At 39.2% G+C, this 14,537-nt stretch overlaps 1 protein-coding gene across 1 annotated transcript in view; it reads right to left on the reverse strand.

The window, feature by feature from the left end:
- Positions 1 to 6,370, reverse strand: part of LOC105456296 (Down syndrome cell adhesion molecule-like protein Dscam2) — a 28,118-nt gene extending 21,748 nt beyond the window's left edge. Inside the window, exons 1-2 of the mRNA XM_011700242.1 lie at positions 6,304 to 6,370; positions 5,662 to 5,982 (exon numbers count right to left, since the gene is read on the reverse strand). Coding sequence (XP_011698544.1) covers positions 5,662 to 5,982; positions 6,304 to 6,370 — 388 coding nt within the window. The remainder of the gene's footprint in view (positions 1 to 5,661; positions 5,983 to 6,303) is intronic.
- Positions 6,371 to 14,537: the final 8,167 nt, after the last annotated feature.

Raw genomic sequence — 14,537 nt, forward strand, 5'->3', positions numbered from 1 at the left:
GGAGGGGGGAAGAGAAGGAGGAGAAAAAGATTATATCGCCGTGAAAACTGAATGTCGTATCCGCAAGAATACCGCCGGAAAAATGGAAAGGAACGGTCCCGGAAGAGAAGAGCCTCTTCTCTCTCTCTCTCTCTTTCTCTCCCCTTCGACGCGCAACAACCTCGCGACGTTTCGCGCCCCGCGCCCACCCGCGGATTCTCGTCGCTTCAATTCCGACCATTTCGACGATTTCGGCGGGCAGGCTTGAGTCTACGAGCTCCTCCCGACGAAATTTCCTCTTCATCGTGACGGATCTCTCGCCGCGTCGACGATCGCGATGCATGTTAATCCTCCTTCCCCCTCCCTCCCGCCCCTCCTCCTGTTCCCCGCAGAGGCGAGGACGAAGATGAGGAAGCGGAGGTTCGCGGATATATGACGGTTTAAGGAGATGGTAGAAGTGGTATATATGTCGCGCGACGATATATCGAGGCTGGTTCCTATAAGCAATGTCGGATTGCGAGTGATGAATATTCCTATCCCGGGCGAGCTTCCGGGATCGGAAGACGACCGTTTCTGTGCTGTCCGCGTGATTAATAATGCCGCGTGTGTTTCGCGCACAGCGAGCGTATTTCGTATTCGACAAAGCCAGAATCGGATTTTTTTTTATTCTGTAAGATTTATCTTATTTTCGAAATTATCGACGAATTACAAATTTAAAGGCAAAGTGAACAGCCGAGTTTTTAATATAAATAATATTGGTTCGACTGTTTTTTCAAATAAATTTAAATAATGTAATTAAATAAATTGTACATCTAATGTATTCGTGTGATATAAATTACCGTTAGTTTTTTATTTTATTGCTGTTATATATATATATTTTAATTTAAATAAAAATGGATATCCACCAATATTGACAATTGCAGATAACTCATTTTTTATTCTCGTGACTCTACTTTTTCTCGCTTTCAAATGATGAAAACGCCTCCTCAATTTAATCTTGAATATCACTGACAATCTATTTAATTGACTTGCCATGCATGTGTTATTATTATGTGTTTATTATTATTTATTATGAGTTACGTTAATTTTAATATTTGACTATTGGTGTGATTTTCGCTAATTTTGTAGTTTGTGCTAAAATGTACCTAATAATATTTTCTTCTATTATGTGTTTTATCTTTTATCTATAATTGTTTTTTCAGTCAAAGAGAACTAAATAATATAGACGAAATGTCTGTCAATTTTATAACATTATTGTAAGTAAATAAGTCATAAATATTTTATACGTCAACCTTTTATTGCTCGTTATATATGTATATAGATCTATCCTTAATACAGTCTATTTTAAATAAAAACGAGTGGCTTATATTGAGGATTTAATGTATTTAAATTTTTAAATGATAGAAATAAATACAGTTTTTAAGCAATCGCGCAATTAATAATCCAAATTCGACTGCAAGCATAATTAACGGTATTACGTCAGAATTTGCGAGAAGAAAATCATCCGAGTAGAATCCTTTCATCATTGACATTATTCCAGAAAACTTTTCATTTGATAATGGACGGTTTACACCAGGGACATGTAAATACGCGGACGTACGTACATTCACGCGCTCTCTTATCACTCATGCTGTTTACCACCCACTAAGCTTTCAAGCATTTATCGTTAATTAACATTTTTAAAGAAACTGCAGCGAGACGCATTAACGCTAAAAGGTGCGCATTATTAACGTTGCAGCTCGGCACTTGGTGTTTTTCCCCGCCGACCTCGATTGTTCTCGCAAATACCGGCGGTCTTTTACAGTGACAGTTTCGGTAAAATTAGCACTCTGCCTTCGCAACGTTCGCGATACCTTCGCGATTTCCTTGCCGCGTCCACCCTTTCAACAGATAATCCACTTCCTTCCCTTCTCTCCCCTGCAATTCCTGGGTTTCAGTGGAATTTTCTTCCCAAGAGAATCTTCCGATTCGCGCGACTCGCTAAATGCGACAAGCGCGTTTCTCTTCGGCGGATCTTCAACGGCAAAGCGGAAGGCGACGAAATCGCGCGCGTTCGTCACGCGCGCAGCATTATGTACACATCGGACATGGCCGAGGAACGTACCGTCGATTCCTCGTAAAACCGACGCGCTCCCGATCTTTCGTCGCGCGAAACCCTCGCTCGCCGATATCTCAGCTCGGTGGATTTCCTCCGGCCGGGGAGTTCCCGTTTCGCGCCTGACCGAAATATACGGCGGTCTGTTTCTACTTACGGCGCGCGCGCGGCGATAAATTTCGCGCGGCTAATTGAGAAGAATTACGCTGTGAAAGTGTCAAAAAAATCGCGTAGCGTGGCGGCCTGTGTGTAAAATATTGCACGCAGTTATAAAAATTACAAACGCGCGTCCCCATTAAGTGCAATTAACGGCGGAAAATTATGGAGTTTTTGCGCGAGAGAGAAAATAGTTAATCTATAACCCTCGTCCCATTAATTAACAATTGTAAAATTATAATAACTCTGTCGACTTATTTTAATATATACAGAGTGTCCGGTACTCAGTGGTAAAGTATTTGTGGGCAGGTAGAGTGGACTATAAACTATCTCTATCAAAAAGTCTTCTACCATTTTGCGATCTTCGCAATAGTTATCAAGATACTATAATCATTAACAAACAAAAAAAAGAAAAAAAAATTACGCTAAAAATATAAAAAAGTTTTGTATATTATGTCTTTCTTAAACAATTAGTCATTTTAATCACTTTAAACCTGTTTTATGAAAGTTAAAATTATTTGAAAAGACAATGGCATGTACTTTTGGATGGTTTAAACGGTTTATTAAAAAAATATTTTTAATTTGAAATAAAATATTGTTGTTTCTATGTCTAATCAAATACTTGGCGACTTGTATGACCGCATATTTGTTTTTGGACAATTTTTATTTGTTAAAATAACATTTTTGATTTAGGAAAGATATAATGTATACGATACTTTTTTATATATGTATACTTGGCATAAATTCTTCTTTTTTAAATGATTAGTATCTCGATAACTATTGTGAAGACCGCAAAATGGTAGAGAACTTTTCGATTCAGTTTAGCCCACTCTACCTGCATTTATAAGTGGTTTATCACTAATTGTGAGTACCGGATATCCTGTATATTAGTAAATTTATTTTTATGCCTCCTCTCTCTCTCTCTACAGCTTTTATTTCTTACCGTCATCTTCAGAGCAATTTGTACACGTGCATATAAACGCACCCTGTATACGTACTTTGGCGGCGAGTCCGCGAGGTCTCGGATCTTGGCGCGGGTTGTTAGCTATAAGCGAGCGTGAGTTTAGTGCCATCCATTTGCCAAGGCGGCGACGGCAGATGGGGGAAAAGCGAGTGGAAAAGAGGAGGGCACGCGGGCGATAAATGTAGTTGGCTTGGCTCTGCCCGAGCGCACGATCATTCTTGCCCGCCCTGCGGCGCCCGAAGTCGTGGGGTTTAAAACGTCATTCCGTAGAACGGTCGATTACATTTTAGCCCGGCGCGGCGAGGCGGGTGGGTCGGGCGCCGGATCTGATAATGCCGGAGACTGTTGATTTTTCCGTCTTGGGGAGGGGCGTGCACCTCGCGCGCGGCACTCGAAAACGCGCAAAATTGATCGTCCAACTTTCAGCCCCGCAACGAATTACGAGCTGCTCCACCGTCACGGGCATTGACGTTAAATACATCCGAGAAGTGAGCGTTTGAACGGGGGATTTCAGATAACGAATTTTTACGACGGCGCGAAACGCGCCGATCAATTGTCGTCGTGCTCGAAAATTGCGGGGAATTTCGGTTGACGTTGGAAGAACTTCCGACGGGATATTTCAACGATAGAGAATAGTTTTGATATTTCTTATGGCTACAATCTCATGTACGAGATTCCATCAATACGTATCACGTATGAATATGAGTAGCCTAGAATATTATGAATTGTTGATCTGATCATCAATGCATCAGATCTTGTTATTAGGAATTGAACCTTGCCAGGACGACTCGAGATTCCGCCAGGTAAAAAAAAAAAACATCCGGCGGTGGATCTTGGCGCATCTTGAAGCGCGAACAATTCTCGCGGTTGTGTTATTTACTACTGAAACGAGATCTCTAGGATTTTCAAATCGCGGCATGTTTATGGCGCGTGAAACTTCGGTGCTTCCGACGAGTTATGCGCCCGCCCGCAACTTTTCAGGGAACCCGCGTGTAATTTTAACATGTCCGGGGCCCCAATGGATGCCGTAGTTTTCACCGTGTTATTTGGCGCGGATCGCGCTTTCATGCTTACTGAAGCAGCGACGCGAAAATAATTGTGCAATTGTTGAAATGTTCATTTTGTCTGAACTATTTAAATTTTACGTCGGTAAATTTAGAGTAGCTTTATTGGTAGAGCTTAGAGATGTAAATAGAAAAAAAACCAAATTGTTTCTTTTTTTCATAAAATAAATTTTTTTAAGAAAAAAAACATAAGCCTCGTTTTATTTTCAAAATTTTGTTTTTTTCAGCTATTTATTTAATATCTATATTTTGCTTAATATAAGTTAATTTTTCATGATTTTTTATTTTATAGATAGTAGATTTAAATTATCATCATTTTAACCTTTACGCAGAACGAAAAAGTCAATATATTGATTCTGAAACATATTTTAAAGCAAGGACTTCAATGAATAATCCTATCTTAAAATTGCTATGTTATCAGCTGCATTGAAGCCTCTTTTCCCCAATGTTTAAAAATTCATATCTTTCAGAAAAGTAAAGATATCGACTTCTTTCTGGGCTCATCTGAAAAATGAAGGCCAGATTATGTGGCTATTTTTTAAAAAATCGTGATTTTATTTTAAAATGGCTGGTCAAAACGTCTATTTTTTTTAAATTTTTTTTTCAAAACTTATTAAAATTTGTTTAATTAAAATGTAAATTGGTATAAATGTTATTGGAAAATGTATAGGGTTTAATATGCAGCGCGCGCTTCGCGCGCGCCTGTTATGTACTAGTTATAATAAATTCTACTTAAGGAAAAGCTGTTTAGAAAAAGAATAAAAAAAATTCTCCTTTTATAAAAGTTAAATGTAGATCACATTAAAATTAATTATATAATTATATAATTACTATTTACAATTAATTAAACGTGCTATCGGAATTAGAAAAAAAACCAAATTTGTATTTTTTCAATGAAATAAAACACATTTTTTTCTAATGTTTTTTCTTATTAGAAAAAAAAAACGTTTTTTTTTACATCTCTAGTAGAGCTAGAGTATTCTTTACTCTTTAGAGATTCAATCGACAAATAATTAAAATCGAGTAAAAATATAGTAAAACAAATCGAAATATTATTATAGATTAAAAATCAAGTCAAACTGGGCTGTACGTATAACGCCGCTAAAGGCAGCGTCAGTGTAGACACACGATAAGTTGGCGATTTTTGACTTGAGCGGGAATTCAAGGTCGCACGTGAAGCTCGTAAGGTTGCATGTCACGGCACGCCGTCGTTTGCGCGACGGTGGTCCACCTTGTCTTTTTTCCCGCTGCTATCGTAGCCGGGCGGGCGGGCATTAAAGGATGGTTGAAGGATCAATCGGGTGGAAGAAAGCCGAGGAGACGCGAGGGAGAGAGAGAGAGAGAAAGAGAGAGAGAGATCGAGGGAGTCGGGCGAGAAATAAAGGAGGCGCTTTCTCTCTTACCGGCCTTCACCGTGATTTCACGGCCGAGCACCTTGCCGACGCTATTCGACGCCTGGCACCGATAGACGGCCGAGTGCACGTCGTGCCGGTAGCTCTCCGCGCCGAACGGCAGGAAGTACATGGAGCCGTTCACCAGCATCTCACGGATGTTCGGTATCGGCAGGACCGGCGAGCCGTCGCCCATCAGCCAGTCGATCCGCGGCGACGGGCTGCCGTGGGCCGAGCAGTGGATCATCGCCCCGGTGTCGTTCGAGAACTCCACGCTCGAGCGCGGCTCCGAGACCAGCACCGGCCCTTGGCTGTCCAGCACCACTCCTCGTCCTGGAACAAAGGGAGCAGAGCGAAACGCGGTCAGAGAGAGAAGAACGGTTTCCTTTGTGCGAAACGAAACGCGAGTAAAAATACACATGTGGAATTTTTTCGCTGTTGATTCTAGCCCTTATCTGAAATTTAAAATGATGTCTCCTCTAAGTATTTTATGCCGGCAAATTTAGAGTAGTTTTATTAGTAGAGCTAAAGTGTTCTTTATACTCTTTAAAGAGACACTATTGATAAATAATTAAAATCGAATAAAAATTAATAATACAGTCGAACCTCAATTGATAACTCAAAACCTCTACTTGAAAACACAGATTTCTGTACTATTTCTATTTCTGTGCTTGAAAACCTCTATATAAGGTGCTCTTTCATGCTGACACTCGACGCTCATTTTTAGCGTCAAAATTACGTGATCATATAATTGGCTTGCACGAAAAGCGGCAACATCAAGTTTAAAGCCCTATCTACATAAGTCGCAAAACGCAAAACGCAAACGCAAACGCGGACGTTTCTTTCTTTCTTTTTTTTTTTTTTTTATGTTTCGTTCTATTTTTTTTCTCCGCGTTTGCGTTTGCGTTGTGCGTTTACGACTTATGTAGATGGGGCTTAACGTTAATCGTATCATTCGTATCTAAAAATGTTCAGAACAAAACAAAAGAAAACTGTTCCCTTGAGATTCGAGTTATCAAAGTTCAACTTGTTGTACACGAAAAGAACGATTTTGGTGAAAGGTCTAAAAATTTTGCTAAAAACAGATCTGAAAATAATTTTTTGTTGAATTATCAAAATAATTTGTTGGAATGTTAAAACTGATAAGCATTGCTATAAAACGTTTTGATATTCTAGCAATCATTTTGACTTTCGCACAAAATTATTTTGATTATTGAACAAAAATTATTTTCAGATCTAGATTCAGCAAAATTGTTCTTTCCGTGTATAATATTAAAAAAAAATCGAAATATGGATTAAGAATCCAGTCAAATGAGAGATGTACCAAAAACCGACTTCGAGTTACGAACGATGCTGAGGAGGGGCGGAGGTTTTTATAAAGCGAGTGAAATATTAAATTGGCGCAAACTGTTTGCCATATCCGTCAAGACAAAGTTGGAAACGAAATTTTAGTAAAACTGAAGGGGCAAAATTGCCTCCTGCTTTTCTTCATCTGGACAAAAATTTTTCAACCCCTACTCAAAGAACTTTAGCCTTCTCTGGCTATATTTAATATACAAATGGACTTTAACAAAGATGGAGAGAGGAGCAAACCTCTCGCAACAATCTAATAAAAACGAAAGCGTACATGTTTAAAATTCGAGCGGACTTTACGACTTCTTTGAAATTTCAATCTGGCACTTAAAGACCAGGGGTACATTTACAACATTGAACTTTTCAAGTTTGCCGTCTACTTTCAGTCGCAAAATCTTACTTTCGCGATGGAATGCGCATCCACAAATCGTTTTCTCTCTCTATCTCTCTCGCTGCAGCAATAATCCCGCATAGTTTTCGGAACAGTGGCAAGCACGCGCGCGCGTATCGGGGAAACAATTTCCCATAAATCTCTGCCAATTTTTACGCGGCTCAGAAGACGAGAAACGCTCCGCCAGGAGAAGTCGAGATACGATGGTTTATGCAACATTCACGACGTATTCGGAGTAAGGAGTTTAGACTGTAAAATGCGCAAAAGGCATGCGATATACGTTACGCGAACGTCGCGAACGTAGAAAATGCGATGCGTGGCATATGGGCATTACGGTGGAAAATGCGCCGGGACGAATGCCGCGATTTTAAAAAAGCGTACGCGCTCGGGGAGAACCATCCATCCGAGATACAGCAATAATGTCGATTCTCGGTCGTGTTCTCCGTCTGCATCGAATATTGAATCACGTACATTTGATAGGACAATCTATGCCCGTCCTCGATGCAAGAAATATTACTGCATGAAGAATGCATAAATACGGTTGTCTGGGAAAGTTCTTTAATTCCTATCTCTGAACGCAAACGTTGTTTCTTCCTAAAAGAATCTATTTCAAATTATTTTAATAGTTTGACATAGATTCTTAAATTAATAATAATAATAAATTTTCCAATTATTAAAGTAATTTGAAACAGCTATTTTTCTAGGAAGGACCAACATTTGCGTCCAGAGATAGGAATTAAAGAACTTTTCTAGACAATCGTTTGAAAATATAAAATAGGGTAATATTAGAAATTTAATTGAAGGTATTAAAAGTAACCTTCCGCGGAAAAATTCATTTTAAAAATTAATTTTAATTGATATATCCTTTAAATCCTTGACGAACATGAAAATATAAAAAAAAATAATAATCTTCAGGATTATTCGGTGTATCGACAAGGAAATAAGATTGCGGTTCAATTATAAAAGGCATCGGTTCTCTCGAGAAGCAAGATAATATCGGCAAAACGGAAAGAAAGAGAAGAGAGAGCGGGAAAAAAAAGAAATTATCCGATTTTGATATTATGTTAAAAGGCGCAGGATTGCGGGTCGTCGAATCCCGGACGGGAAAGATTCCTCTCTCGGGTATCGAGAATAAAAATGCCGTGGTGGAAGAGGGATCTAACGGATTGATCGCTCCAGTTACGACTACGGATTCGTGCAAGCCGTCTTTTCATCGGCAATAAAACGTATATCGCGCTCGACGGCGCGCACACCCGTCGCCGCGCCGCGTGTCCTCTTTCACTCCTTCACCTCCAGCCTTCTGGTTTCCTGCCCCGTCGCGCGAGCGACGGAGTATCCGGTTGGAAGATAACATAACGAGGTTATTAACCTCGGCCGTGTGATCTCCCTCATCAGTAAATTTGGACGCGCGTCAGATGAACCAATTTAGATGTTACTTAAATTTTCATTGCGTTAAATAAAAGAGAGAGAGAGAGAGATATCCGTGGTAATGGAAAATGTAGCAGTTGTGTAGCAAGCTTCTTACATCTTCCGTGAATATTTTACCGTTTGGAGAATAATCGTTAAGAAATTAAGATCGAAATTTCATTTTAATACATTTGCAAAGTAATGCGATAAGACGTCACAAAATGGAATCGTTCAGCCGAATCAATTCAACTTTAAATCTGAATCTTAACGAGAGATAGCATTTTCCAAGCTTATCGCGTATCGATATAAACACTCGTCGTAATAATATGCGAAATTGTTATATCGAATTTATATATCGAAATTGTTCCTCCGCGCTAATCTGCCATCTTCCTCTCCCTTATAGTCGCTAGTGAAATGCGCGTACACGCGTTTGACACAACCGAGCGCACACTTCTGCTCCGTCTCGCGCCGCGATATCGCTGCATTTTCCCCCGCGTTCCACCCTTTTCTTCACCCCCCCCTCCCCCTACTTGCCCGCTCGCTCTCATGGCGGAGGAAATCTGATAGAGGATCTCCGCCGCAGCTGATGCCAGCACTTCCGCAGCTTTGTCCCCGGAACCCACGGAACCTTGTTTTCCGGCGATCGACGAGGACTCTCCCCGCTTGAGGGGTGAGGGAGCGCGGTAGGGAAGAGGGGAGGGACGAAGATCAAACGAGATAGGGGCCGGGAGAGAAAGAGAAAGAGAGAGAGAGAGATGGAATGGGTGAGCAGGAAGGAGAAAGAGAGCGGTACCCGCGCGGAGATCGGTGCATTATGCATGAACGGTAGTTTGATAACCTGGACGTCGTTTTGCCCACAGAGAACGTCGCGATACATGGCGCGCGGCGCATCCCGATACAGTATACACAGTACGCCCCGCGTATATATATATACACGCGGGGCGTACAGTATGTGTACACGCGCCCCATACAGACAGGGCCGAGCGACGTTTATGCGCGGCGCTTCCTGCGTTCTACAACCCCGATGCACCTGCGCCACCCCGGCTTATATGGCTATGGTATACCGGCACATCGTCTCTATGCCGCGTTTATACACACGCCATCTCGCATCCCTCATCCCTCCTCCCCCCCTCTCTCTATCTTTCTCTCTCTCTTCGGTTACTGTCCTTGTCTTCCGCATCCCTGCAACACGATACCGGATGACACCCGCGTCCCCCTCCGGCGCGAGCGACTTCCTACTATATGCGTAGCGAATGACAGTCGCGAAAAACTCGGTGGCCTGTGGTCGATGCTAACGAACTTTCGCTTCGTTAGCGAGGAATTTGCGTGGAAATCGCTAGTCGCGCGCGCCACACTCGCGTGTAACTCGACTCCGCTGAAAACGCGTCATTCACACCTGGATACGTTGCAGTTTCAAGAAATTATTTGCACGGCTTATATAAGCTTATATGTACATGTATATAAGCCGCGTTGCGTGCTAGAAGTAGAACCTTATTGCGCCACTTGATGAAATTGCAATTTAATGCGAGTGAGAAATGTGCAATTTTTAGAGACGTGTAATTATGAACTTGAAATAATTTTAATTAGTACTAGCTTTGATTTTATATTAAAATAAATTAACTTAAGGTGGTTCTTTAGTATTTAAATCGTAGAGAGCCTGTAATCAGAGTGGCGCCATACGGCTGTCACTATTGATTGATGGATAATTTTGTGGGTTGCGGATAGACTGAGATAGACTGTTGGATAAACTAGGTGAGACATATTCTCTTTCTCTCTTGCGGAATTTGGTAAAAAAATGGCGTCACTTCTCTTATGGCGCCACTCTGATTAGAGGCTCTCTAGTAAATCGTTACGACAGAAATGTAATTTTTTTATGTAATGAAGTTAAAGTACCGAACTTGACGTGTGCAAAATTGTAGGATAGGTCATCGATGAAATAAGAGAGAAAAAGAATGTTGAAAATGTAACTTTTCACGTATACGTAGTGACAGATTGAGATCAAAGACGCTTTTTTGACTAACTGCAGCTTACAAACGACAGAATTTTCTGAAAAACGAGATTATAGTAGTTTAAAAAATTACAATTTTAATGGTCACAAAAAAGTAATAGGTCACCGCCATTCTGAAAAGATATTTAATGTTGAAATGAAAAAATATTCCACAATATACCTCACACGGCCTGCCAGTTTAATTTCTTTTTAGTGATTTTATTCATCATTTTTGCATATACTAAATATCGCTTGTTTCATATTATTTCATTAGATATACACGCGTAGTTTTAATATTTCATCCAAATTATGATTTTCGATGGGCCCTGGTGAGGCGCCCCAAATCTTCGGCACTTTACTAAAGAACCACCTTAATCTGTTTATGACTATCTGTATATTTGACTACAATGAAATGTTACATATCAAGCGAAGCAGTAGCGGCGCAACGTCAAGTATACAAAAACAGTTCTTTTACTTTCAACGAATGAGAGAGCAAATATGGCCCGTGAAGCATGCGATTACTGTAATCGTTTACAGTAAGCGATGTAATCGGCATCATCGAGTTGTTCCGCACTGAAGAGGAAACGTAGGTTCAAAACATATGCGATTTTAATGTTCTAATTTCTTATAATAAAAGAATTTGTCTACGCTACACTGAGGAAAAAAAGTGTTAAATCAAATGAATATTTCTTGATTCAACTATACTCTGCGATCACCGGGTGTCAAACAAATATTTTGTTAATTCAACAAAATACTAATTATTGATACACAAAACAATGTTAATGTTATTGATGTACGTTTAATTCAAAAACATATATAATTGAATCAATCGAATCAAACTGTCAATAAAATGCATTTAATTGTTTCAACAACTTTTTTTCTCAGTGTACAATTATATAGCATTTGCTCTAATTAAGGGCATTCTTTATTTTCTAATTATTAATTGTTTTATCAACTCGGAGCATAACTCTTATTTATCGTGTATATTTGATATTAATTAAGTATAGTAATTAAAATAGCAAAGCGTACTTTCTCCAAATTGTGTAAAAAAGATAAATGGGAGGACAAAAATGGTTAAGAAACGTGTTAACTCTTATTTCTTCGTGTTTCTCGTTTGGAAAGCTACTGTCTTGCGTCATACGTGTGCATATGTCATGTGAAACAGTTTGGAAGAACACCCCGGAGAAAGCGCACAACTTCCTTCGTGCTCGCAAACATCAAAGAACTGCCGCGAGCACGGAAATATGATATAATCCGACTGACGTGACGTTTGCGCAACTAAATATCCGGCGTACAAACGTTTCCCTTCCATTGTCCTCCGCATTGCCGCTGCCCCGCTTTCACATTTTTGTAAGCGCAGGAGAGACGCGCGGCGGTGGTATAACCGCGAACAGGAGCAATGCATGCGATGTGTTTGTCCAAGTTTAACGGAACTCCGTCACGTTAAACCGCGCGCGAGTCACCTGAAACTCCCCCGTACGTTATACGTATACGTCGCGTAATTCGAGCGCGCGCCATTCAACGCTCGCGCATTGACCTTCTTGGTCTGTCTCGATGTCGTGGTCGCGCGCCTGAAACTCCCCTGAGAGGCACGTATTCGAATACGTATTCAACGTGCACAAGTACGGTAATACGGCGCGCCATTTGCGTGTGCACTCGCCTCTGCGCGACGCAGGGGAGAGAGAGAGAGAGAGAGAGAGAGAAGGGACGGGGAAGAGAGAAAGAGAGAGAGAGAGAGAAAACGCGATTCGCTCGATCATAATGAATTCCGTCTCCGCGCGCACTGAAAATTGCGATCGGCTCGGGGCACGAGACACGTTCTCCGACGCGAATAAAAATCCAATTAAGCCGGCGGATTAAACCGCGGCATCTGCGACCTCGCGGTAATCGGTTTGATCGCGCTCCTCTCTTTTCGCGTACGTATCTTGGAATCGATCCTATACGGCAAATCCGCAAATTACTTTATCAATTTCTGAATATAGATGCGATATATAAAGTTAATTGTCTTCTGTCTTTATTCTTTGCCTAATTGTTTTCTGTCTTTATTCTTTGGTCCTACGTCAAGTTGGACTCAATACTGCAATGTTTGCAATAGCTTATCGCATAATTTTTCAAGGATCCTCCGAATCTGTATGCAAGTGTAACGCAGTTGTACAAAAATAGACCGTTTTTTGGGGGTCCTGAATGAACAAAGTGTTTTCCCACGGACTTTTATTCGCTAAAAATCCGGCGGTAAAATTGGTCTATCACGTTTCTTTATCAATTCAGAAAATTGGATTGATTAAATGTGTCAAAATTAGCGCTTTGGCCATATTTACCATTTTTTGAGGTTAAAATAAATTTCTTTTCAATGTTATTTACGCTACTTTAAAGTGCTATGTATGTTTTATCATATAATATGAATTTATATTTATTACAATTATTATTTTTCATTGAAGTCATGAAGGTTTTAACATCTCTGCAATTATAGTGTAGTAAAATAAGCCTTCCATCCTATTTTTGTGTAAAAAAGGTTTCTTACATTGGACATCATCATTTGTTAAAATTGTTGAATCCAAATATGAATATTAGAATTTCAAAATTTAAATCGGCGGATCTGATATGGATCAAAATTGAAAAGTAGTAGTTGCGTAGTAATTATGCATATAAAAGAAAATCGTACCGTAATAAATATATTAGGGGAGAGTTGCCGAATGCGTACCACTTAAGATATTTTTGGTTATATTTCACATTTGGTACTATTTAAAATGCAAACGAACGTTGGAAATTGTAGCTTGATGTTCAAGACTAATATTACATGTTAAATCTTTCACTAATAGCAAATTAATTTGTTCTAAGTTTTTTTGCAACATGCTGTCAAAAGCACGATTCAGCAAACTGGTCACCTAACTAAATCGTACCTGTGAGTTTTATTAATAGTACCTCCTTCTAAACTATTAAATTTATGAATGAAAATAATTAAAAACACAACATTGATAAAAGAATCATGAATTAATATCTACTTTAATTGTAATTTATCAAACAATAGCTGTTTTGCTTACGCAACTCAATGACGGTTTTTTCCTCTACAAACTTATAATTGCTACAGAACAACTTCGATCGTGCTAAAATAAATAATGTTGATTATGTCATGTGATCTAAAGATAAAGATACATTAGTGTTCCTAAATTGTACCGATACGATATAAGAACTCTTATGCTGCTTAGATTAGATACGATTTAGGAAACTTGACAAAAATAATAAAAATATTGATATAATTTTTATAATAATTTTAAATATGTATACAATGAATGTAAAATATGCTATCATAAACTTTATTTTAGGAAAAAATAACGAATTCAATTAAAGTTGCATGGTTACATTAGTATCAGCTATATAAATTGATCAAAAATTTACATCAATTGTATCTGACTTTTATAAATGTTGATAGCGTACACAAAACAAGATGTAACATGTTCATTTTTTGTCTATCTTACACATTTCTTATTTACTTCATATTTTTGTTACTAAATGTTGCTTCTATTAACTCTTTCAAGCACGGTGGCATTGTGGAATGCCACCTTTTTCATAATCATTTTCTTAACAATTGGAGTAGTTTTCACTCAATTTTCGAACTTTTTTTGTGTTTTGATATCAGTTATACAATCAAGAATAAGAATCGCAATAATTTGCAATAATTCGAAATTATGGGTGATTTTGTTTATACAAATAAACAAACATTGAAAAATAGCAATTTTTCTGGAGAAAATT

This window comes from Wasmannia auropunctata, unplaced genomic scaffold (assembly GCF_000956235.1).
Source record: "Wasmannia auropunctata unplaced genomic scaffold, wasmannia.A_1.0 LD335728.1, whole genome shotgun sequence".
Taxonomy (NCBI): Eukaryota; Metazoa; Arthropoda; class Insecta; order Hymenoptera; family Formicidae; genus Wasmannia; species Wasmannia auropunctata.